The sequence below is a fragment of the Protopterus annectens genome, chromosome 12.part0, assembly GCF_019279795.1.
Source record: "Protopterus annectens isolate FY-2018-M chromosome 12.part0, PAN1.0, whole genome shotgun sequence".
NCBI lineage: Eukaryota > Metazoa > Chordata > Ceratodontiformes > Protopteridae > Protopterus > Protopterus annectens.
In genome coordinates, this window is record NC_056746.1 from 1,267,688,604 (window position 1) to 1,267,715,668 (window position 27,065).

General features: G+C 38.5%; 1 protein-coding gene across 4 annotated transcripts in view; it reads left to right on the top strand.

The window, feature by feature from the left end:
• The window catches only part of SLC13A3 (solute carrier family 13 member 3), a 709,014-nt gene that overhangs the window by 466,448 nt on the left and 215,501 nt on the right, over nt 1-27,065 (top strand). For all 4 annotated transcript variants that reach the window (XM_044090300.1, XM_044090299.1, XM_044090298.1 and 1 more), the window contains exon 10: nt 13,090-13,202. In XM_044090300.1, coding sequence (XP_043946235.1) covers nt 13,090-13,202 — 113 coding nt within the window. The remainder of the gene's footprint in view (nt 1-13,089; nt 13,203-27,065) is intronic.

The window sequence follows — 27,065 nt, forward strand, 5'->3', positions numbered from 1 at the left end:
GTCAGCTAGAATGTTGGCAATGTCTGTGGGTTCAGTGTATTTTATGTCATTTTGGACTAATTCTGAGCAGATCTGGGAATTACCACCCAGGTTCCTAACATAACTAAAGAAAGCCTTGTAATTATCCTTAGTGTCCTGTGCAATTTTTCTCTCGAAGCTGGCCTTAGACAATTTTATGAGTGCCCGTAGTTTTTTGCGAATACTGATCAGTGATGCCTTCCCTTTTTGGGATTTTGCTCTATCATTTAGTAGCTTCCTCCTTCTATTGTATAGTTTGTTTATGGCTGGGGTCCACCAGACAGGATGTCTGCCTTTGGAGGATTGGGTCTTGGTTTTATTTGGGATCGCATAATCCATGCATTCCTGAAGGTGTTCATAGAATGCGTTTATAAAGGATTCTGCGGTCTGGGCCATATTTTCCACAGGCCCGGGGGCTTTGAAGGATTCCACCTCGGTTTTGAGGAGTGTGAAATTTGCTTTAGAGAAGTTTTTCACTGTGGTTTTCTGGGCAGGGGGTGGGGTCGGGATGTGAATATCCAGTGAGATTAGTTTATGGTCTGATCTTACCAGTGAGGGATACACCCATGTTGATGATGATCAGATCCAGTATGTTTTCCCCTCTTGTGGGAGTGGTAACAAGTTGTTCCATAGCATTTGAGTTTATAAATTTTAGGAACCTTTGGGCTAGGGTGTTGGAGCTAGAGTAATGCTCCCAGTCTATGTTTGGGTAGTTGAAGTCACCCAATATAATGGTGTTTGGAGAGACCTTCATATTTTCCAGTGTTCTCAGAAAGGCCGAGTGGGGTTCCTGGGTTTGGGAGGGTGGTCTGTAGCAGGCTATAAACTGGAAGGCAGTTTTACCCACTGTTAGTTGCACATGGATAGTCTCTGATGCTTCGTGCTTTGCCACCAACCTGGAGGTGTGGGTATCTTTGATGAATATCGATACTCCCCATCCTTTTGTGGTTCGGTCCAAGTTTTGGGGCCGAAAAGCATGGTATGAGGTATAACCTGGTAGTGTTGTTAACATCTCTTACTCCATTATTACTGAATATTCTTCACAACCGATTTTGCAAATCTAAAACTGAAGTCTGCACACAGATATTCTCCACCTTTATTGTTGTAGTGAGAAGTAATTGTATATATTGCAACATGAATCCAGCTCTTTATATTGTTTGTATAATTTTGTTGTTCTCATTTCTTGATTCTAAATGGTTACTGTACACACACACACACACACACACACACACACACACACACACTCTCTCTCACACACACACACACACACACACACACACACACACACACACACACACACACACACACACACACACACACACACACACACACACACACACACACACACACACACACACACACACACACACACACACACGCACGCACACATACACAAAACCATCACTGCTAGTGGTATGATGTAATGAGAATGGAATTCTGCATGCTGTAGAGTGCAGTGTTACTCCCACCATGTACATTGTATGTAAATGTGAATTTTATCTGTTGTTCCTCTTGTCTTTGCATAGATGTTTACTACCTCTGTATATGGTATGTATCTTATGTGCATATGCTTGTCAGTTGGAATTTTTCTCCCTAGTCCTCCACTAACAAGGGGTTTTCATTTTTACTTCAAAAACATTTTTATTTTGTTTTCATTATAAACATACTCAAATGTACATACAACAAATACAGTAAAACAATAACAAAACTATTTACAATGTTTACATTCATCCATGATAAACAATCATTTTATCCATGAGAAGTTATCAGTATTTGTTCAAAAGGTTTTCCAATTTTTGCCATGCTATTTTTTTATGATTAATGCTATGAGTTCTATAACAAATGGTTTGCAGTTCCTTTATTACAAATAACTTTTGCTAAATTAATAAAATCTTTAAATATCAAATCTTGTTTACTTTTCCAGTTCAAAGTAATAACTTTTCTGGCAATTGCAAAAATTGAGCAGAGTAACTGATTCTGAGATTTAGGTGTTACATTAGGTATAGGAACACTGAATAGGATTAGTGAGTTAGAAATATGACAGTTATCAGACCATAAAGCATTTACAAAATATCTGAAGTCTTTCCAGTATTGAACAACATTTCTACATTCAATGAACACGTGAACCCAGTTGGCCCCTAATAATTCATCACATTTCATAAGGGATTTTCTTGATCAGTTGGGTTTTCCTGGTGATCAAATGCAGTAAATAAAAGAAACAAATAACTGCTTTAAGGGTAGTGTCTTAAAAACTGGTGAAGACTCTGAATCTGAATATTGCCCGGACTCAAATGACAAAAGGTTGACACAGACAATTACAAATTTTGCTCAAAAGACAGTTAGCAGAGCAATAAAATAAAATCATAAAGGTATTCCTATAATACATAACTACTTGTGCCAAATTGTTTATAAAAACAAAATCTTATTTATTTATACCACAGGAAGGTATATGTGAAGATTGGGGAAAGATGGGCGAAGGCTGCCAGCCTAGTCAAATAGAATTTGATACATAATTCTATCATTTGTATAAATAAATGTAAAATACAGGCTTGTGTTTTTAAATGAAAGAAAACACTGTAAAATGTGAACTTCAAGATTGTTGCAACATTGTCATCTGCTGTAAGGAAAACCAAGCCAAGCATTTCAAATGTTCTTTGAAGTTATAATTATCTAAAAAAAGTGGTGCCGAAGCATCTGGCTGAACACATTCTTTCTATTGTCTTAACTTAAGGAATAATTGTTAGACTATACATGTGAAATGTCTTTTATTGTTGTAGTTTCCTGAGCAGGTGTTAGCTTGCTAAATAATGTAGTTTGTGACCTGGGAACTCCAGAATAAGTGTCAAAATGATGTAATTTGTGATGGCCTTAGCAGAGCTGTTTGTTAGTGTTTTAAAAACTATTGTTCAGTGAGACTGAAAGCATTTGTCTTGAACCATCAACCCAGCACTGCTTATGCTCTTTATGTCTGTAAGTAAGATTATAGCACTGTGTTTTCTCTTAAGAATAGCTAAAGATTAGAAAGTTAGATTAAGTGTTTTTCTTTGACATCAGACCTGTCCTACTGTATTGTTTTACGTTTCTGTGTAATCTCTGAACTCTTAGATATCTATGTGGTGTAGTATTTTTGTCTTGTGTTTTTAATTATTTATTATTAAATATTTTAAAACCTTTACCTGTGGCTGGTTTGTGTAGGGACAAGATGGGCTCTAGAGTACATTGCATATTTATAGAGGTTATCATAATAAGCCACTCTAATGAGTCTTAAGACTGATTGGTCACATTACCAATGGGATAATAATATTGCACAGTAATAATTGGACACCCTTTCAAGGGCCTTTGGGTAGCTGATAATTATTAAGCTGGTGGTGGCAGGAATTTCTACCGTATAGTCTGGGTAAAGGGGCAGAGCTGGAGAATCTGTCGGCTTTCCCAGGAGTGTCTGTGAAGTTGTATAAATACATATCTCAAAGTGTGGGTGTGTGTCAGCTACCTGGGCGGGGACATGAAGCACTGGCTGGACAGAGAGGATACTAGAGGTTAGCTTGCCAGCTAGGCTGAGATCTGGACCCTATAGCTGTGCCAGTGGGGAGTCTTATTGGGGACCTGGAGAGCAAGGGAGCAACCAGCCCCAGACTGACTGTGATCTCTGTGTGCACTTAAGGGAAATTGTACTTTACTGTGTGTATTTGTTATCCTTTTCTCTTTTATGAGACAACCTCCCTGGTGTTAGTGGTGAGGATTGAAGCTTCTTGATTGCTGAGCCAGGGCACGGCCATCACAGTATAAATGAAAGAGTTTGGAGGTTCATGTTACATAATGTAATACATTTCTGGATGACATTTACTTTGAAATGCTTACACAGAGCATTTTACTTTTCTCAGAAGTTAGCTAATGTACAAAGATAGTAATATAAGTTTTTGGGGTACTTTTTTGTCAACGGGACAACAGCATTTTTGGCTTCGTTAATGGAAAAGTACTTGTTTTTGTCTTAAGGAAACTTGTTCATTGTCACTATTTCCAAAAATATTGAGTGTCAGAGGTGATATTTAGCAGCAGTCTTGAATACTGCAGTTTCTTCCGCTAAGCTGCGTCTTACTAAATAAAAGCCGCAATGTTCCTGTAACTTTTTGAGAAGTGACTATTTTCATAATGTCAACTGTAACAACACTGTACCTGGAGGAACAGGTGGCAAATTTGATAGAGACTGGTTGTATTTTAAGAAGGTTGCACTATTGCTATGCAATCTTTGTTCGTAAAATAATAAAAGGGTGTTACTTATAAACTGTTGATGTGATATGTTAAAACTGTCCATCGCGTTTGTCTGAAGCATATTTTTATGCGATTCATAAGTCTGTCAGTTTGCTGGTACCATAGAGAATACTTAAAACACAGGAGACTTAGTCAGTTTTTTAAAAAATAAATTATTGATGCTTGGATGCCAGAATGGGTTATCCCGTGTATATCAGTACAACTGAATATAAAAGATACAATCAGGCTGATTGACTGCATAGTATGAACCATGTTTGTTTTATCATTAGCAGGGTATGGCTTGAGACTTGCAGCATTTCGGCTATATACTGGAGAAAACATTTCTGGTTATTTCTGTCTGGGACCCCTGCAAAAGATTTTACCACGTTAATTCACAATTGAGTTGGCAACATGCATGTCCTGAATAATAAACATACTTTAAGGACATTAAATTGCCAAAATTAAAATTGATTTTACGTATTTTATATCACAGAAAAGGAAGCAGCGTGTAGATTTCTTGTTTAAAAATCCAAAGTACCAAATCAAACCAGTCTTGCTTGAGATGAATTCACGCAAAGTGAGCTCAGAGTTGTACTGTCCTTCTGTGTGAAAGAGAAATGGATACTAATATTAATACAATACAATCGCAAATAAACTAACAGCTGTTTGAAAAAGGGTTTATTTAATACCTCTATTTCATTGGTGGAAGGTTGCAGACACTAGCACTTTAAGGTTTTAATTATGAAGGACATGTGATGTAATTTTTAATTGTACTTAAGGGATTAACAATTTTAAATTATTGTTCTGAAGAAGTCCCTGGTGGATGAAAGCGCTTAACCGTTTGTGATTTTAACTGGAATTAAAAGTTATTGCTTTGTGAATTGCTGGTGTCGTGCTGGTGCATTTCTTTACTTGAGGCAGAAGATCGTGCTCACTATATTTTACATTTTGTGGACTGTTCTCAGTTTTGGTTGCTGTATACTAATATTAATCAAAACAATGTAGTAAGAAGCATATGCAAATTCAACTAGCTCGATCAGTTGCAGGAAGAGGACAACATTAAAACAAGGCCAAAAATGATGTTGCCCCGTTAACAGAAAAGTACCGTTTTTGGAAATGTAAACAAAACCTTAAAGCAGCAGACTGGCACATGCCCTTTTTGAATATTTGATACTGAATGAATTCCAGCATAAGACTGTTTTTTTTTTTTTGTTTTTGTTTTTTCAAGCTTCAGGGTCCAGTAAAATTTCTCTTATAGGAAGTTTGGTAATATCTAAGGCTCCTAGCTTATAAATTAAAAATATATATATATATATGTATATATTTTTTGGACTGATATGGCTGTTGCCAGAAAGACTGCTTCAATAACATAGAAAAATGATACTTCTTCTCAATTTGAAGACTTTCTGACTCTCTTAAAGGAAGTGATATTAAAAAAGAGAGCTCAATAAACAAAGATTTCCTAGCTGTAGGAGCTAGGATGGCTGAAAGTATCCTACTCCCTAAGCTTAAGTATGACTTACAATTACTGATGCTCTTCTCTCGGCTTATAATACTCAAAGGATTCAAACTGCTGAAAATAAGATTGTCACATTTTTATTACCAGCACATTACCATTACTCACCACTGTAATCTAGTTGTCATTTAAGAGAGGACTTGATTCTGCATTTAACAGAGATATGCACCTGTATCCTATAACCTTTGAATGTAGCACGATGACTCCTCCTACTTACAGGTGTTGACAACTCTAACACGGGACATTTAAAGCATGAGATGAAGTAGTCTTCATAAGACATTGTTACAGTTATGTTTCCTAAAGTCACATAAATGCTCAGATATGCACTCTTTTAACATGTTATTTCTCTTCCAAATATAATATGCAGGGTTTACTGTACATGCTGCTAAATAAACAAGATTGCTACTGTTACAGTCTGAATAAAAAGCAAAATTTAAAGCTTGCTTTGGCTGTATTTTTTTATACGTTTATATATAATTTTTTTGTGTACGTTTGCACATGAGCTTAGAAAATTTTTATTTTGTTCAGCTGTGCACTTGCTGTATGGTCTGAATGACAATAAAGTTTTACTTTGACTGTATTTGAAGAGATGGCATGGTAGGCCGGATTCATAAAGTACCACAAAACATAGACATTCTGCATTCAAGAACAGTTTTACCATACTGCTTATTCTGTTCTATTCACTCACAGTATGTTCCACTAAATGTACACATAGTTGTACTGTGTGATAACCTTTATGAATGCAGCCAGTGTCTTTATTTTATACACCTTGCTTAATAATTATTTCATTTTCTGATATTCATTTTGTCTAGTTTAGGGTACTCTAGAAGCTGGCATGTATCCCAGAATTTTGTGGTCATAAGGCAGAGAAACAAATACTAAACAACCTACAAATTAACAAAACAAAACAAATATGCATTGTTGGACTGTATATACCCCCCAGGCAAAACATCCATACTATGGAAGATATCCTCTCCTGGATATCAGAAAACAGTTGTTGTTGTTGTCTTTCGGCTTTTCCCATTTAGGGGTCGCCACAGCGGAACTCTGGTCCACTAACGATTGGCAGTAGATTTTCACGGTGCTGAGTTGCCAGCTCGACGCCCAACCTTCAATGAAGGCACGCCCACTCATGCATGTCTTTCGGAATGCCACTCGACCTGCGGGGAGGACACGCAGACTCCACACAGAAGGCACTCCTCGCATGCCAGCTGAGAATCGGATGGGAGAACCTCTTGCTGTGAGACAATAATGCTACTGCTGCACCACCGCGGATATATCAGAAAACATGAAACTATAATTAAGGGAGATATCAATATTAACTGGCAAGATCTGTTGACTGACTCCCCTATAACAGCATAAACTCTATGGTTATACCCACCTCATTATCAGTGCCACCCATATGCATAACAGCAATACCCTAAGTGCAACTCTTGATTGGATACTGGTTTGTAATCCTGTCAACTACTCTGATCTCTACACTCTACCCAGTACTCATAGTGACTACTTACCATATTCATATATAGATCCACACCACAAATTAGAAGTCCCCACACATACAAAACCACCAGAAATATCAGGAACTTTGACTAACAAAGGTTTAACAAAATCCTAAAACACACTAACTGGAATCCACTTAAAACACTACCACTAGAAGATGCCCTTGAATACTTCAATAATGTATTTCTAAATACTCTCAATAGCCTAGCCCCCTCCTCACCAAAAGAATAAAAAATAATCATGCTCCTTGGCTAACAAAAAATACCAAACAACATTTACAAGATAGAGATAAAGCCTGGAAGGAATGGCAGAATAACAAATCTGATGCTAACCTAATCAAATATAAACAATTACAAAACAAAGCAAAAAAGTTAGTGAACTTAGACAAAAAAAATGAAATAAAAAATCCCACTTTCCCAGCCAAATGGCAAAACACAAAAACAACACAAAACAATTTTGGAAATACATCTCAAACCTCCTTACCCCAGGCTATAAACAAACTCAATCACCACTCCCTGACAAAACTCCCTCAGAGATAGCCAACCTGTTTAACTCTCACTTTATAGATAACATAAGCAAACTGTTAGCAAATTCCACTGCCACAACTACTCCAAGTCCCATCTCTGATCCCCCTCCACCCTTATTGCATGATTCCTGCACAAGCAAAAAAAAAAACCTTCACCTCCTCAACAAACTAGTACTGCATCTTCTATCCCCTTTTCTCTTAAACCTGCCCCTACCTCTCTTATTCAAAAACTACTTTAAAAACTAAAACCATGCTCCCTCTCCTCTGACAACCTCCCCCCTCAATACTTAGAATTTGCTGCAGAAGCCATAGTATATCCTGTCATCACTCCTTTACATAAAGGGGGCATCTCCAATAAACTAGCCAATTATTGACCAATCTCCATTCTCTCTCCTCTTTCCAAACTCCTGACAAAATGCATGCGTAGGCAATTGCTCTACCATCTCATCCAAAACAAACGAATTGCCCTTATCCAACATGGTTTTCACCCATCACACAGCACCACCACTGCCCTAATCTCCTTCAAGGACACTGTGTCCAAATCTGTTGAGTCTGGTAATATCACTTCTGTCTTACTACTAGAGTTATCAAAGGCATTTGACACAGTGTCCCACAACAAACTTCTTCATCAGCTATTAATTGTAGGCTTTGCAAGCTGCCTATCCAACCCAACAACAATGCATTAAATGGCAAAATAAACTATCCCAATATCAAACCAACACAACTTGGGTACCATATGGGTCCAATACTTGGACCCTTACTCTTCAATGTTTTCACCAACAACCTTCACACCTCATCACCCCTTAGCTCCATTATCCAATGTACAGATCACACTACCATAATGTCATTCTCTAATAACATGTATCCCAAACAACTCACCCAAACCACCTTCACCTCATTAGAGACATGGCTGAAAGAAGCCCAGCTACTCCTAAATCCTAAAAAGACAAAACGCTTGCTTTTCTCAGCAAAGACAATCTCATCTGAAATTAAAATATTCTCTCAGGATAACACAGAAATTGAAACAGTTCCCACAGCTAAGCTACTAGGCATTACCATAGACAACAGACTAACTTTTGAACACATCTGCAACTAACTTATGTTAGGACAATCATAAAAAATATGAGACCAGTCTGCAATACTCTTTTGCTTGCACCTCCAACATTAAAAATAAACACACATCAAACTAGGAACACTCAATAGACAAAAAATGTTGTTTGATAAGTCCACTAGAAAAACCCTCACTAACACCTGTTTGCTACCCTCTCTCTTATATGAAGCCCCCTTATACACCAGTTTACAATCTTCTCTTAAAAAGATGTTCAAATCATGCTACCATAAAATTGCCAAATTTGCCACAGGCTACTCCTACAGTTCCCATCACTGCCTAGCTCTGAAACAACTATCACTCCCTAGCTCTGAAACTGCTAAACAGGCTCAAACTCACAAATCACATAAACATAGTTCAGCTGTCTTCTGCACATAAAATGATATATACACCTGATAGTTGCCCAGCAATCAAATCTGTCCTAAAACCCCACATCCCTACCAGAACCCGCTGCTCTGAAAATAAACAACTCCTAACAGTCTACATTCCAAACAAAAGAGCTGGACAGTACCTATACTGTCATGCTATTGCCAAAGTCTGGAACTCACTGCCAACAGACTTTACTACCATTGAGTGCTTTTACAACTTCAAGCACACCCCAAAAAAGCATTTTCTTTGTAATCCGACCTACTCCTTCCCTAACAGGTGAACTCCATCCACTGTCTAGGGCCTTTCATTTCATATCTGGAGATCCCTAGGCCATGAATTTCATCCACTAAGCATTACTATATTAAACTAAGAAACTTTATGCATTTTACACCCTTAACTATTCCCATCTTACACCACAATTCTTCTAAATATGAGCTTGCTTCTAATATTCTGATCCTCTTCCTGGCCCTCACTCTTTACCTCAGTCCTACCTGATAAAAATAAAAAGTTGCAATCTAACACATTACTTTTATTTAGTATTGCCTATCTAGTGTATGTGTTATTATTGTATCTAACTCCCTGTACTTATTAGTATTCATTTCTTATTTAATTTGTGCTTTAATACTTGCTGTTGTCTTGTTCATGTACAATGTCTTAACTTTCATGTATCATTTGGAGCTTTTCTCCCCAGGCCTCCACTGAAAATGGGTTCCTGACCCATTCGGACTTTCCAGGGAAACAAATGAAAAATAAATAAAATGTTTGCTTATTTGCACTGTAACAGCATGCATCAGCCTAATCTTAAGGAAAAACAATGTTAAAAGTCAATTTTCAAGAATAAGCAGGCTTACAGATGATACAGAATTTTTAAATGTTGAATGTGAAATAATGAAAGAAAAATGTTAGGATAGCGGGTACCCAAAACCAATAGTGAATAATTTAATGGATGGATTTAAAAATAAAAGAAGCTGAAAGATTATATGTGAACATCGTATGCCAAGTTAAAAAGAATCAATAGCAAGAAAAGATTTTTCTTTGGCCTGTATATTAGAAAATTCAGTTGATGAAAGAGGTATTAGAGAAATAGTAAAAGCAAATTGGAAATTTCTTATGAGCTTCCCTGAGTTAAAATATGTTTTAGGTGAAGATCCACTTTTTTTCTCTAAAAGAGGAAAGAACTATAAAAATTACAATTTTCGGGGGAAAATTCTGGTATGTTTATCAAAGGGATGTATACATGTGCTAGTTGTAATTGTTGCAAGCATATGTTGGAAGGAGACAAAAAGTGAAAGCAATAAACTGAAATAATTTTAAGAAATAACTATACTTGTAAATCTAAATTTGTTGTATATATTGCCCCATGTAGACTTTCTTCTGCCTTTTACAAGGGGCGAACAGTGAGAGAATTCCATATGAGGGTTTATAAATATTTGTGTGTTGTTGAAAAATTAGAATTAAGTTATGCCTTAGTTAAACATGTATGCACATGTCATACAAATGTTGGTAATAAAGTATATTATACAACAAGTGCATAACTATGAGGAAAAATTTAATGCCACGGATGAGGTCGACTGAAAAGAATACTGTTGGTAAATAAGGTTGAATGCATGCAATTTTCCTGGCATCAGTGATAGGGAAAGTTGCAAAATAATGCTGAAAAGGAAAGTGTTAATTCATTAAGAAGAGCAATTGTCTGATCATATGAGAAGTTATTTAAATGGTTTTAACTTTTTAATGGTGTTGGATGAAGTTTTATGTATAGAATGAAAGCACATCATAAAGCTTTAAGGAAGTCTAAAACTTTGTTCCAGAAATAGGTTATGTTAGGATAATATGAGAACAGTCTGCAATACACATTTGCTTGCACCTCCAACATTCCTCAAAACCATCTTCTACATAGGAATTTTCATGTGGAAAGTTGCCCAAATTAGTGTGAGCTGGAGATTCTCTTAATAGATTTTATTAACTGAAGTTTAATATCTTCAAAAAGGGTTGAATTATTTTCAATTCTGATGTAGCTCCAAAATTTATCCTTTAAGTTGATATTAACTGTAAAAATTGTAGACAGTCTAGATATTATATTTCCTATTTCTTGCTTATTATAAGTACTTCACAGAATGTTAGAATTAGTTTAAATATTTATTTATATCATGAGTGAAATAGTGGAAGAAATGTGTCTTCTGCACATATTCTAATGTCTTGTAAGTAAAGCCAGTCTTGTGGAGTAAGGTCATACTTGTAAATGAATGCCTGCATTGTTTTAACTTTTGTGCCATCAAGAAACTGGTACCAACATGAAAAAGTATTATTTCTCGGAGTTTAATGATTTTGTTTAGAAGAATTCTCAAAAAAAAAAGTTTTTTGTTATATTAAATGGTGCAAGTGTCTCAAACTAGAGTTTTAGATCACTATTACTTAAAAATGTCTCTTTAAATGTTTTTAAAATAAAATTTATGTAATTTTATTGAAAGGGTGTTGTAACACCAAACTGCATATAATTACCAATAAATATCAAAAAGGGATTAAATATGCTGTCATTTTGAGTGGTATACATTCTTGATTTACTGCAATTAAATAGAGAATAGTGTGTAAGTTCCAATTTGAATTATAGGCAGTGTCTAACCATTTTAATAATATTTTCAAAATTGCTGCTTTTACATAAATTGCTGCATTTAGAACATTCATACCTACAAAAGCTCAGGAACTAAGATGATGTTTGTGTGCAATTCTAGGTGTGTTTGGAAACCACAAAAACTTTGAGTAAATTATTAAATTGTATTATATTTATTTATTTATTTGACATTTGTTGACCGGGAATGCCTGACTGGGCTTGTGCCCTTTTTCAGCAGAGGCCCGGGGAGAAAAGGTCCACAAAGTATTACACACACCATAAAAATGTTTACAAACAGTACAGTATACACGAGGTAATATAAATATGCATTATAATGCTTGGATTCCCATTTGTAGCATGAGAATTTAAAAGGTGTTATTTACAAAAAAGGGAATAAAATATGTTAAAGTCATTCATAGATCTCCAAGACATAAGGAATTCCCCATTTATAGGGGATGTGATGACAATTAACTCACATGAGATTTGTTTGGAGGTAAGGCCAGGGCCTGTATTATATATAAAATCTTTGAAAATGTCTAAGACATTCTTTTTGGTAACTGTTATATATTACACTGCTTAAAAATAGCAAGGAAAGAAAATGAGGTGGGGTACTTTTTTTAAGTTCATCTTGATGTACAGATGTTAAAAATAGGCTCACTTTTGCTGTGATTGGTTCTGCTTAAAATCTCCTTTGTAAAATGTCTTCCTTCAGAAACTTGTTGTGGAATACAACAGCTTTTAAATTGTTCAGATGGTACCTGAACACTTCTAAAATTGCTACATCTGCATTACATTTCATAGGAGCAGAAATTGTTTTCAACAATAGAAATTAGTTTTATAATGTTTTTTCAGCACAAGATTACAGCTATGCATGCATCTTCAATCCTGGGCAGGCTCTGCTCTCCTGTTAATCTGATCTTTATTTTATTTATTAAAGTATACACAGTCTTGTGCTGTATACTTACCATTGATTATCTACTTAATATATCTTCAGCAGTGTATTTTAGATTCACAAAAAAATGTATTTATTTGTGGATTGGTAGGTGTGGTCACTCGCAGTTTGCATTGCATTTTATAGAAAATTAAGTATTGTAATATCATTCCTTACAGTTAGGAATTAGCACTATGAGAAATCACTGTGTTAACACTTGTATTAACATTTGTTTTCTGTTGTCATTTTGTTTTGACAGCTCCAAACAACCCAATTAAGCCTCTCATGTCATGGAAAAGAACTCAAGAGACTGTGCCCTGGAACATTATCCTGCTGTTGGGAGGAGGGTTTGCAATGGCCAGAGGATGTGAGGTACGATTGCTTCACTTTTGATCAGTGACTTCATATTTGTTGTAGTCAATCACCTGTGACCAACTGAATTGCTCACTGATAGCTGGTACTGACCAGTGATCTCAGATGGCATGGAATCCACCAGCCACGGAACGAAGTAGGGCAGTTCCTGGCCAAAGGCCAGCTCTGTATAGTAACACTCTGAGTGCCACATTTCTAACATTAATACAAAAAGTCATGGTTATAATGTTATATATGGTGCTACTTCTGTTACACACATGGTAACAGTTTAATTGAATGTTCTTAGGCAAATGCTAATCATGATGTTGTTTACAGATGACCCTAGAGTCCAAAATGTGTTTGACAGATGTGACAGTATTTGAGACACCATGGAGCATTCTGGAAAATAAAATGATGAAGCAAAATGAATGCTGTGTTGTACAGGACTGCAAGTTTGCTGCAGTTTTAGATTACAGTTTCTACTTTAATTCCCTCCACACCCCCCACCCCCACCCCACCCACACACACACTCACATACATGTACAAACTCACGCACATTATTTGTGGCAGTAGTAAGCAGCTGTTGTTATGACAAGCTGATTAGTATCTGATTGATGGATGCCTATGGCCTGAGGAGAGTAATTACTCCTTGGTGTCATGTTTTTGGAGAGTTAATTCCATGTAGTGTAAAGGGAGGGGGTTGGGTGAGAAACTGTAGTATGAACGTTATGTACAATTCAAGAAACCTGACTAAACCCTTGTGAGTGTTTTCTAAGGACATGCCACAACCTTGGGACTGAAACTATGATTTCCTTGACAGGTTTTGTGTGACTTTTTATCTACTTTTTATGAGTGCAAATAAAATGCAAATTACCCAGTAATAGGGTAGATTAACCAAGTGTACTAATCACCAATAAATGGATACGAAACTGGGTCACTTCAGCATCATTGGAACAAACTTTTAACTGCATTTATCTTACTTAGTAGGCATCTGAGGTTTGTTATGACATTCAGAGTAATGAGTGCCTGTTAACATATAACAAGTTATTTCTTAGACCACCTTTAAGTTCATTTATAGTGAGCCTCAAAATGTTTTTTTTTTTTTTTTTGTTTCTGCACTGAACTTATCAGAAATAAATGCTTTAGAGTTGATAGTCTTAACTTCTGTCTTTCCATAACTGAATCCACCGTGTATTTTTCTTACGGACTATAAGAAAATGTGTTACTTCAACCATGAATAAGTCGTTTCTTCATTCTCTTACACTGTGTTATATTATATGCATGTGTGTGCACGTTTTCTTAATGAAATGTCAGCCAAGTACTGGTATGCCGAACAAAAAGACCCAAACCCAGGAAAAGAATGAATGTGGAATACCGCTCTTCTCCTTTAAACCTCTTTCTTTAGGGGAGCAAACCCCTCCCCAGCACTCCTCATACCACCTGAACTTATATATACCAACTCTGAGATCACCAGACCTCAGAGAAAATGGAATATTCTGAGAAATGGCCATTTTGGACTTAATATATGTTAGAATGTTTATTCAGCTGTTCACTCTCCGTGTTTTGGGACATACTTTAGCAGGTCCCAATATTTCAAATGGTAACCATGTGAGAATGCATGTGGGCATGTGTGTGTGTCATGCAACATCTAAACAAAGGAACCATTTGATTAATAAATATTGGCCATGTAACCTAAACGTGTGTTTCCATGTAGGAAAATACAAATGTTGTTGTTTGTCTGTTGGCTTTTCTCGGTTAGGGGTCGCCACAACAGAACTCCAGTCCCCTAATGATTGGCAGTAGATTACCACAGTGCCGAGTTGCCAGCTCGATGCCCAACCTTTAACAAAGGCATGCCCATTCATGCATGTCTTTCAGAAAGCCACTTGACCCCCGGGGAGGACATGCATGCTCCACACAGAAGGCACTCCCCGCACTCCAGCCGAGAATCGAATGGGAGAACCTCTTGCTGTGAGGCAACAATGCTACTGCTGCACCACCGCGGATATGTAGGAAAATACAAATATGACCTCTTTAATATAATACGCTACTACTTCTCACTGGTATAGTTTAATCACCTTACACCTGCTGCAGATGGGAAACACTGCATATAATGCTGTACTTATGCAAATATCAGTCTTATGTTTCTTGTTTACTACACTGAGACAAATTGCAGTTCATGTACACTTCCTGTTGACTCCACTGTAAAATATCTAGATAAAACTATAATTTTTTTTAATGTCTCCCCACCACCATACTTGCTACTAGCTTCCTGCTGTCTTCCCATGCATGCCAATCATTCCTCTGGGTATGTCCTTGGCTCCTACTGGACAGTCCTGGACATCCTTAGCTCCTACTGGACAGTCCTGGACATATCTCATTTCCCAGGCAGGTCTTCTAACTCTTCAGCAAGTTGTTTTTGTAGCAACAATACTATGTGCAAGGAGTGAAGGCCTTATAAAGGAGTTGTGAACAAGGTGCCTTAAGCTATCACCATCTGTCAGTAGCCATTCATGGTCCCTATCAGAAGAAGCGATGGACAATAAAATTAGTGTGTCTTTTACATGCCTTATAGAACTGTTGAGGTGCACGGCTTCTTGTCAACCACAGTTTACCCAGGCACTGTTTCTGTGGAAAAATTTGCACAGGCATAGGAGTTCTGGACATCAGCTGCTGCATCCTGTTCTCCTACCTGGCTCTACCCATAGCCCTGAGTCCATTTCATCACTGGGCTGGCTAATTACTACTGTAGAGTTTGCTTAGGTGTCGCACAGTTTAATAGTTTACAGTATCGCTTACAGGTTGCAGACTTGCATCTTTTCCCCATATGAGGGTGTCAAACAGAAACCAAAAGGTGTTTTCATTTGAATAATTTAACAAAACAAAGATCTGCTCATTCACACAAAACTGGCCATGACCATAATGGATATCACCACATTCTGGCAACAAAGATTAAGGTAAAAGTCAGTGTTAACAGATATTTGGTGACGGAGGTTTGAACACAAGTATCACAAATTAAATAGTACATGAATATGACCTGCTGAACACTATGATGTAATGTGGTAGTAATACTTTCCAAGGCCGTAGCATTTTTCTATATTCCAGAAGTCTGTTTCACTCACTGTTCACAAAACACAGGGACTCTAAGTGGCATTATTGAATTTCTTAACCTACAAAGTCAGAATAGAGAGTGAATAACATGAGATAATGAGATGGGCCAGGAGTGATGAGACATGAGATAATGAGATGGGCCAGGAGTGATGAGACATGAGATAATGAGATGGGCCAGGAGTGACGAGACATGAGATAATGAGATGGGCCAGGAGTGACGAGACATGAGATAATGAGATGGGCCAGGAGTGATGAGACATGAGATAATGAGATGGGCCAGGAGTGATGAGACATGAGATAATGAGATGGGCCAGGAGTGATGAGACATGAGATAATGAGCGGGGCCAGGAGTGATGAAACATGAGATAATGAGATGGGCCAGGAGTGATGAGACATGAGATAATGAGATGGGCCAGGAGTGATGAGACATGAGATAATGAGATGGGCCAGGAGTGATGAGACATGAGATAATGAGATGGGCCAGGAGTGATGAGACATGAGATAATGAGATGGGCCAGGAGTGATGAGACATGAGATAATGAGATGGGCCAGGAGTGATGAGACATGAGATAATGAGATGGGCCAGGAGTGACGAGACATGAGATAATGAGAGGGGCCAGGAGTGATGAGACATGAGATGGGCCAGGAGTGATGAGACATGAGATAATGAGAGGGGCCAGGAGTGATGAGACATGAGATAATGAGATGGGCCAGGAGTGATGAGACATGAGATAATGAGCGGGGCCAGGAGTGATGAGACATGAGATAATGAGATGGGCCAGGAGTGATGAAACATGAGATAGGCCAGGAGTGATGAGACATGAGATAATGAGATGGGCCAGGAGTGATGAAACATGAGATGGGCCAGGAGTGATGAGACATGAGATAATGAGAGCGGCCAGGAGTGATGAGACATGAGATAATGAGAGGGGCCAGGAGTGATGAGACATGAGATAATGAGATGGGCCAGGAGTGATGAGACATGAGATGGGCCAGGAGTGATGAGACATGAGATAATGAGATGGGCCAGGAGTGATGAGACATGAGATAATGAGATGGGCCAGGAGTGATGACATGCCAGAGCAGGTTTCGCATTAGCACTTCAGTCTGTGTAGCTCCTTCAAGATGCAGGACATTTCCTTTCTGATGTCATCGCGTGACGAAGGTTAGAGACAGGCTGAAGGTAGTATGACATGATGTGAAAAATGGAATTCATGCTCAACATGAGGTGAATAGAAGACATGTCCAAAGGTAATGATCTTGTACACTGGACAGTTGGAAATAGTCTGACACTCTAAGCTGTACACATTTTAAGGCACATATGACTGAGATGATAGAGGTAATGAGTGTGGTTAGACAGTGAGCAAACTCAATTAATGTGATAACCAGTTATATTCTTTATCAATATTTGACTGTTATGATACAGATGAGCAGTTTCTTTAAGAACCTGTATCCCCGGAAATGAAAACATGTATATTTTTTCACATATTTATATGTCCAGCAACACTGCTGCTCCTACATCACTTATCTATGATGGATGCCTTACTGTGACAATTTTGTTTTTCACTGAAGATTTCTTTTTCCTGCAGTGTATTCTCTGTCTCAGAATATGACAGCTTTGTTCAGGAAGGGTCACTAACACTGAAGTAGGTAACATTTGGATTTACTTACCTAAAAAATACACTTAATACATTGCCGCTTAGCTAGGGTTAAACTATTCCTGGCACCATAAAGTCTGCTCTTCAAATTTTCCCTTAGAACTAGGCAGTTTTTTAATTTTAGTACTCAAATCTGTTTCTTTGAGCTCAGCACTTGTTTAGAACTCATTGTAAGCACTAAATAAGTTACAAATTACTACTGCACTCAACTTTCCTAACTTGTCTAGAGGAAAACAGTTTTTAGTACTTAATAAATAAGCACCTATCTAGGCATGTCTAAGGGTCAGATCCTGATGTTTTCTCCTGTCTACCTGATGAATCTGGGCATCTTGGGGCAATGCAGCAATTGCCTCATGTACACAAAAAACCCTCTCCTGCTACCACCCAACACTACAATCTGTGAGAGATGCACTTATATAGCCAAACTGGAAGCAAAGCTCTCTTCACCCAAGACTGGACTAGATAGTCAAGAGGAGAAGGTAAACACTTGCACCACACCACACTCATCACATAGTCCCTCAAAACCTACACCACTAAAACACACACATAGCAACACAAAACACACCTACATTCACGGAGGCTCTCAATAAAAATCTGCTCAAGCAACAGAGACCTCCAAAACAAAAACGCAAGCGACCTCCACCTCCCAACACAACCCAAATGACACATAGCCCACAAACTCAGTGTGCCACTCAACCACAGCCCATAAGGCATAACAACGTACCAAACACTCTAGTCATAGGTAACTCTATAATCAGGCATACTGATGTTCCACTCACCAGACTAAACAAGGAGAAAGCTACTGTCAGCTGCCTGTTGGGTGCCAGGATTCGCCACAACACATGCACTCAGGTCACTCCACAACAAGCACAAATATGACTCTGTCATTGTCCATGTTGGTGTGAATGACCTGAGACTTACCTCCCTGGACTACATGAAAAGAGAAATGGAGGAGCTCTCCGATAGCATCCTGCCATCACCCAGAATGATACCACAGTACAAGGACAAAATGATTGACTTCAACAATTGGCTAAGCTTATGGTGTCATTCTAAGGGGATCCAGTATCTGTCTGCCTGGGATGACATGATCGACGGACCGCTATGCTTTGCCAGAGATGGCCTGCACCTGTCGTCCTTGGGATTCCGGATACTGGCTAAGGCTCTTGCCACCCCTATAGTGCCTTTTTTAGGCAAGGTTCAAATGACAAATTCACCACTGTAACAGGTACAAGCAAGCAAAATCTGAGGGTAATGCTACTCAATGCTAGAAGTCTAAAACTCAAAATGCATTAACTCGAGGCACTACTTAAAATAGAGAAATCGACATCTGTGCAGTGACTGAGACCTGGTTCAAGGCTCCAGAGAGCACCCCTGCATTACCAGGCTATAATTCATACCACACCTTTCGGCCACCTAACCTGGACCAAAATACTTAAGGCAGAGGCGTGTCCATGTTCATTAAGGATATCCACACCTCCAGGCTAGTTGCTCAACATAATGCATCCGAGATTATCCAAGTGCAACTAACTCTGGGCAAGACCGCAATCCAAATTGTAACTTGCTACAGATCCCCCACCATGCCCCAAGATTCCCACTCCTCATTTCTTGATACACTGGAAAATATTAGGGTACAACCCAACACCCTAATAATGGGTGATTTCAACTACCCCACGATTAACTGGGAAAACTACTCATGTACCAACTCTTTTGCTGAACGTTTTCTGGAATTCATAAATTCCAACTCCTTGGATCAACTTATCCACACCCCCAACAGGGGTAGCAATATCCTAGACCTGGTCATTACCAACATGGGCGACCGGTGTTCCATACCAGAGGTCAGTTCCTTGTTGGTTAGATCCAACCACAAGCTAATCAGCCTAGACATCCACATCCCATTAGGGAAACCACCTTAAAACATTTCTCCAAAGTCAACTTCACACTTCTTAAGACAGAAGTGGCAAACTTCACGACACTCATGCAGATAGACAATAGAGGTACGACTGCTGAATCCTACACAAACACACTTTGTAGGCACTTACATGAGTGCATGGATTGTGCTATCCCTAACAGAACCAAGATGCTATCCTCCAAAAAAAGGAAGCCAATCTGGTGGTCCCCTGCCATAAACACTCTACAACAGAAGAAAGAAACTGTTGCAAAAAAAAGAGTAAAATCCCATGAGTGGAGAAACTCCCTGATCAGCCTCAGTAAGAAGCTGAGATCCCTCATAAAATCCTCCAAAGCTAGTTACGAAAACAAAATTGTCACTGATTCTAAATACAACCACAAAGCATTCTACAGCTATGTCAAGAATCTCAATGGCAAAACTCAAATCTGCTCTGAGTTACAGCACAATGGCACTAAATATACAGAACCAACTGATATTGCCAACATCCTGGCAGATAGGTTCAGTGCTAACTTTACCCCCCTCTCACCCACTAAAGGGCCCATCTCTATACCAGAAGAATGCAAAGTTGCTGTAATCACGGCTGCACAGGTAAAAACTTCACTCTCCAAAGCCAAGAACACAGCATCCATGGGACCTGACCACATCCCAGGCTGCCTTCTACATGAACTACAGAATGAACTGACACCCCACCTAAGCACCATGTTCAGTCATAGCCTCACCTCAGGCATTGTGCCCACTGAATAGCACACAGTGACGGTTATCACACTCCACAAAAGGGGAGCCACCACAGACCCCAGGAACTACCGTCCCATTAGCCTAATGAGCTTGGTCTGCAAGAACATGGAATGTATCATCATGGAACTTATAAACAAAGACACTGGTAATCTCCAAACTCTGGAGCCCACCCAGCTCTGGTTTGTAAAAGTAGATCATGTCTCCTAAACCTGACAGACTTCTTTGAAGCGGTCACCAAAGCCGTAGACGAGGGTAAGGTGGTTCACACAGCCTATCTAGATCTCTGCTATTTAGATCTATTCAAGGTAAAGGCACACACACCATTTTTCTTTTACTGAGACAATAATGATAATGTGGCGGAGCGAGTTCTTCTTCTAGGTTTTATCAAATGTATGTTTGTTCAGAAAATACAGGAGTAGTCACATTGTCAATCATTCAAAATCTTAAATATATGTTTTGTGGATACAGTAAATGGGATTTGGAAATGAAGTTGAGTGTTTGTGCATATGTTTGGGTGCTAGGGTTAGGGAAAGGTAATGACATAGCTTTAATATGTGTGTGTGTGTGTGTGTGTGTGTGTGTGTGTGTGTGTGTGTGTGTGTGTGTGTGTGTGTGTCTGGGTTAGAGAAGGGATTAGGCAATAGCATAGTCATAATGTTGATAGTGTGTGTTGCTGTATGTTTGTGTGTCTGAGTTTGTTTTGTATAACGGGTAGTGTTACAGGATTTTTTTTTTAATGTAAGGTGTAGGTAAGAGTTAGGAGCAGAGTTAGGGTTAGCACATGTTACAAAGGTGATGCGGGGAGGGGGTGAACCCTTCCTGTAACACTATCACTATTCAGACAATTGAAGGCTAGTGTTATAGGGGGTGGTGGTAGTGGGGGGATTTTAGTGTAAAGATCAGAAAATGAAATTATTTTCCTTTTTCAGTCTTTTGTAGGTTCGGTGTTTAGGGTTTGCCATATTATGTATGTTAGACATTATTTATGTTGCTCTTTTGTTTACAACATTAAGTGAGTTCAACCATAAATAATTTAATAGGAGAAGTGGGAGCAATACAGTAGGTTTATGCAGGCACCAGCATTAAGGAGGCTTTAAAGTCTTGAATTCTCTTCTCTCAGTGAAATATGTCTAGTCACTTGAAAAGAAGTCAAAAAGGAAATGCTTTCATTAACTAGAAAAATCAAAAATGAAGCAAATCATCCATGAAAATGCTGAATCAAAAGAAAAGAGGAAATATTCTTCCCCTTATAACATTAGAACATAGTGTCTTCAGCTAGTATTTCTAAGGTGGGTAGATTTGTATTATCAACTTCCAAACACAGGGAAATGTAGTTGTCCTGTTCTGCTCAGGACCCAGTGACTTTGGTACCTTTAAGATACACTGTTAAACAAGAACCAGGATCAGTACCAGTGTCAGTATAACTTTCTCTGGGAAATGTTTGCATACTGCTTTTCTGGATCTCAGTGCCAGGTCTTTTTTCCCCAAAAGCTATCAGCTCCGCAGTTTCTCCTGTCAGCTTCATAGTTCCTGCTCTCCCTTTTGTTGACTCCTAAAAATGGCAGCAGTTTGCACAAAAAACATATAGGACTAGTGGTGCTTCCCTTTGAGGGTCAGTGCACTCCTGGGTTCAGGCTTAAACACGCGGTCTTAAGTCTGTACCTACAAGGGTCTCCGAGAAAAAAAGAAAAGGGGATAGCGGAACTTGTCTACCCTCATCTGAGGAAGAAATTTCTATTTTTCACAGTGTTACTTTTCTTTAATATATATATGAGTGTGTGTGTATAAATATAATATATATGTGCAATAACTAGATAAGTTTGCTAGAATCACTTCTTGTAACATTTTCATGAAATTTATTTCACATTATTTTATATTTAGCAAAAACAAACAAAAAACAAATTTTGCACAGTGTTATAAGGATTATCAGAAATTCTTACAGATTTAAATAGTTTCACAGTTTCATATTAGGTTACTAGATCATTGACCCTAGGGTCTTTATAAGCCTAGCCATGTTATACCCTTGTTCCCTTAGTGACCACATTGTATGTCCTATATTTGCAGCGTGAGTCTGTGATCAGCAGTGGAAGGCCTTTCATTAATACTAAGCCTAGATCAGCACAATTTGCCCTTTTCAAATATATTACTTTTGCTCAGGAATTATTTAGGAGTACATCTCCTGTTTTCTGTATAATGGCTTTTAAAAAGGTTTTGAAACTATACTAATTGACAGGTATTGTTGCTAATCTTTGTTTACGAGTCTGACGCAGTTGTTCTTAAAGTGCATTGTATATACTTGGTCAAATGAAAATAAGCTGACCCTAATGTTACCAAGGGTAAATAAATGAAAGAAAACCAAAGCTGAACATTTCTATGAAAGAGCAGAAAAAGCATTGTTGCTGGGGGGGGGTGCACCCTGGACCCTGGACCCTGGACCCTGGACCCTAAACGCCTTTACTTATATATAGATAGATGTCTTTACCTGCAAGATTTTTACATCCTGGAAAAAAATTAAGATTGCACCTTAACGTACATATTTTCCCCTTCTTTCTGCAAAATACACTGACAGCAGATCGAGCACAGCAATTCATCAAAATAATATGTAGAAAAATGCATTTGGTAAACATAACATATCTTATCCGCGGTGGTGCAGTGGTAGCGTTGTTGCCTCACAGCAAGAGGTTCTCCCATTCGATTCTCGGCTGGAATGCGGGGAGAGTGCCTTCTGTGTGGAGTCTGCATGTCCTCCTCACGGTTGGGTGGACGTTTGAAAGACATGCGTAAATGGGCGTGCCTTCTTTGAAGGTTGGATGTCGAGCTGGCACCTCGGCGTTCGTGAAAATCTACTGCCAATCATTAGCGGACCAGAGTTCTGCTGTGGCGACCCCTAACCGGGAAAAGCCAAAAGACAACAACTCAACCAAAACTGCGAGAGGAATATTTTGCAATAGTAGATATCGAACTCCTCATGAGAGAGAAAATTTATAATGATACTTTCATTTCCGCTGAAGCCGCAATCGTTTTTGTAAGTCATTATTACCTCTGCGGACAATTCCCTTTTGATAGGGAAAGAAGTTTGCTGGATGCTTGCAGCAAAAAAGCCCTGTAGTTCAAATGTCTTACATGTGTAATGACAACAGTTACCCAACACATATGTTGTCATGTCAGAATTAATTTCTGATGCATCTGCAATCAAGTCTCGTTAGTGAATTAGAATATTCTTCATGGGAAGTCACCATAACATTAAATTATAATATTTGGATTGCACTCTACTCTAAATGTTTTCCTGCAGCTGTATTCTTGTATTGCTTGTGAAAGCAGAGACCTTGGCTGTGTCTATTTTTGGTTGATTACTTTGCACCCTCATGCATTGCTATTGATAGCATTCTGTTTTTTGCTTACTACAACAGTTAGCCTGATTGTGCTGCCACTGATTTACTTTGCAAGAGGAAAAAAGTCATCAGTGTATGGGTTGAATTCCTGATCCACATGAGAAATGCAAGCATTCGTTGATTGGTTGAATGCTTTTACATTGCTCTTTTATGTTTATAGGACCTGTGCGTCTCTGCATTACATTTAGCTGGCCTTCTCATAGTTTTGTAACAAATCTGCTGTGAATCCCTTCTACTAGACTTCATTAAACCACCAAGGCAGTAACAAATTTAAGTAATTTATTATTTCTGTTGTATTTCACTTTTATTTAAGCATTTCTGTAAATGTATTACTTGTTGCTTGTAGGAGAATGAAGCATGTCTGTTTTTGGTTATCTCACAATTTCTGCACTGCTGTTCATAGTTACTGTCTTGTATTGTATAGCATTATTTTTGTTTGCTGCATACTGTACCAGCCTGAGCTTTTTGTGTTGCCACTAAGTTGCTTTGTAAGATCACTCCTTAAAATGGAGAACATTGACATTTGTGCTGTAACAAGAGACCTGGTTCAAGGCAGCAGAAAGCACCCCTGCACCACCAGCTATAACTCATTCCACACCTTTCGGCCCCAGAACTTGGACCGAAGCTCCAAAGGTGGTGGTGTTTCCATATTCATAAAAGATTCACACACCTCCAAACTGGTAACCCAACATAATGCATCAGAGATACTTCAGGTGCAGAAAAACAAAAAAAAAAAACAGAGCAAAGCACTTCAAAAACTCAGGAATCTTCAGCTATTCAGCACTTTAATAGAGAACAAAACACCAGTGCCACACTGAGAAAATGAAGTGAAGCACTTTTCATTTGGTGCAATGACCAAACTTCAGACAGAAAACAGCAGGCACAAAAACTGTTTATATCCACATACGAGCACTCCTCCCTCCACCTCTTAATTACACAATTATCCAATTATACATAAATAAATGATGGGTGGTCCATTCAATGCTTATTGAAACTGAAATGTCTTATTAGATAATTTATAATTTATATCTTCCGGAGTGTTTGTTCTGAGTAACCCATCAGAATTCTGCACCCTGAGTTGTGTCATTAATATTCGTGGTCTTTTTACAACCAATGACTTCATGTTAGTATGATAAACATGGCTGACCCCTTATTTATAGGTGCACCATCTCTATAAGGTAGTAAGGTTTACAGTAGTGAAAGGGCTGAATAATATACGTTTTGAACTCTTAAGTGCATTAAACACTGAGGGGTAGAGTATTTAATAACATCTTTTGATGTTTAATTTCTGATTTGTTACTTTTAAAGTATTTAGTATGTTAAGTAGGATGTTCTATTTCCTTAGTTGTTCCTATTTTAAATGTTATAGTTGTTAATTTATGATAATAGATGTGCCTGTTGCTTTTAGTACTAGCAAAGAACTAAATGAATTTTATCCTAGTGTTTCAAGTTGCATTTCATGTATATGATTAATTGCTTTTGCCTTTGTGTTGTATTGGATAATTGTGTAATTAAGTAGTGGAGGGAGGAGTGCTTTTGTGTGGATATAAACCTAACTGTTTTTGTGCCTGCTGTTTTCTGTCTGAAGAAGTTTGGTCATTGCACCAGATGAAAAGCGCTTCACTTCATTTTCTTGGTGTGGCGCTGGGTTTTGTTCTCTATTAAAAGGCTGAATAGCTGAAGATTCCTGAGTTTTTGAAGTGCTTTGTTCTCCATTTTTTGTTTTTCTACAGTTTGTGGTGTTGGTTTGACTTTATACTTCAGGTGCAGCTAACATTGGGTAAGACAGCGATTCAGGTTGTAGCCTGTTATAGGTCCCCAATCATGTCCGAAGACACTCACTCCACATTCCTAAGCACCCTGGAGAATATTAGGGTCCAACCTAACACACTCATACTGGGAAACTTCAACTACCCCTCCATTAACTGGGAAAACTACTCATGTACCAATACACTTGCCCAATGTTTCCTGGAATTCATTAATTCCAATACCCTGGACCAGCTCATTCTTACCCCCCACTAGAGGTAGCAATATCCTTGACCTGGTCAATAATAACATGGGTGACTGTTGCTCTACACCAATAGTTAACTCCTCCCTGGTTAGATCCAACCACAAACTAATCACCTTGGAAATCTATGCCCCCCCCCCCCCCGCAAAGGTAACCACCATGAAAAACGTCTCCAAAGCTAACTTTGGGCTCCTAAGAACAGAGGTGGCTAACTTCTCGGCACCCATGCAACTGGAGAATAGTTGCATGACTGCTGGATCATACGTTGATGCACTGTACGAACATATACACAAATGCATGGATCTCGCCATACCCAATAGAACCAAGACGCTATCCTCCAAAAAAAGAAGCCAGTCTGGTGATCCCTTGCCATAAACAAACTCTACAACAGAAGGTGGAAACTGATATGGAATAAGGTGAAGTCCCAAGACTGGAAAAACTCCTTTTGTCAGACTCAACAAAAAGTTGAGATCCCTCATCAAATCCTCTAAAGCTAGCTATGAAAACAGAATTGCAACAGATAGTAAAGACAACCACAAGTTCTTCTATAGTTATGTATAGAACCTCCACGGCAATACCCAGATTTGCTCTGAGCTACTGCACAATAGTACCTGCTATACCGTGCCAACAGATATTGCCAGTATACTGGCTGACAGATTCAGTGCCAAATTCCCTCCCCAAAGGACCAATCACAATACCAGTAGATTGCCAGTCACCCAGTATTATTGCTGCACAGGTTAAAACAGCACTATCCAAGGCCGAGAATACAGCTGCTATGGGACCTGACAATATCACTGGCTGTGTTCTACATGAACTACAGAGTGAACTGGCACCTCACCTGTGTGCCCTCTTAAATCACAGCCTCACCTCAGGCTTTGTCCCTACTGAATGGCACAGTGCTATAGTCATCCCCCTCCACAAAGGAGGAGCAACTACAGACCCTGGGAACTATCACCCCATTAACCTGACAAAAGTCTAATATGTAAAGCTGTGGAACACATCATCATGGACCTAATAAACAAGGATATAGGGAATCTCCAAATTCTGGATCCCACACATTTTGGTTTTGTG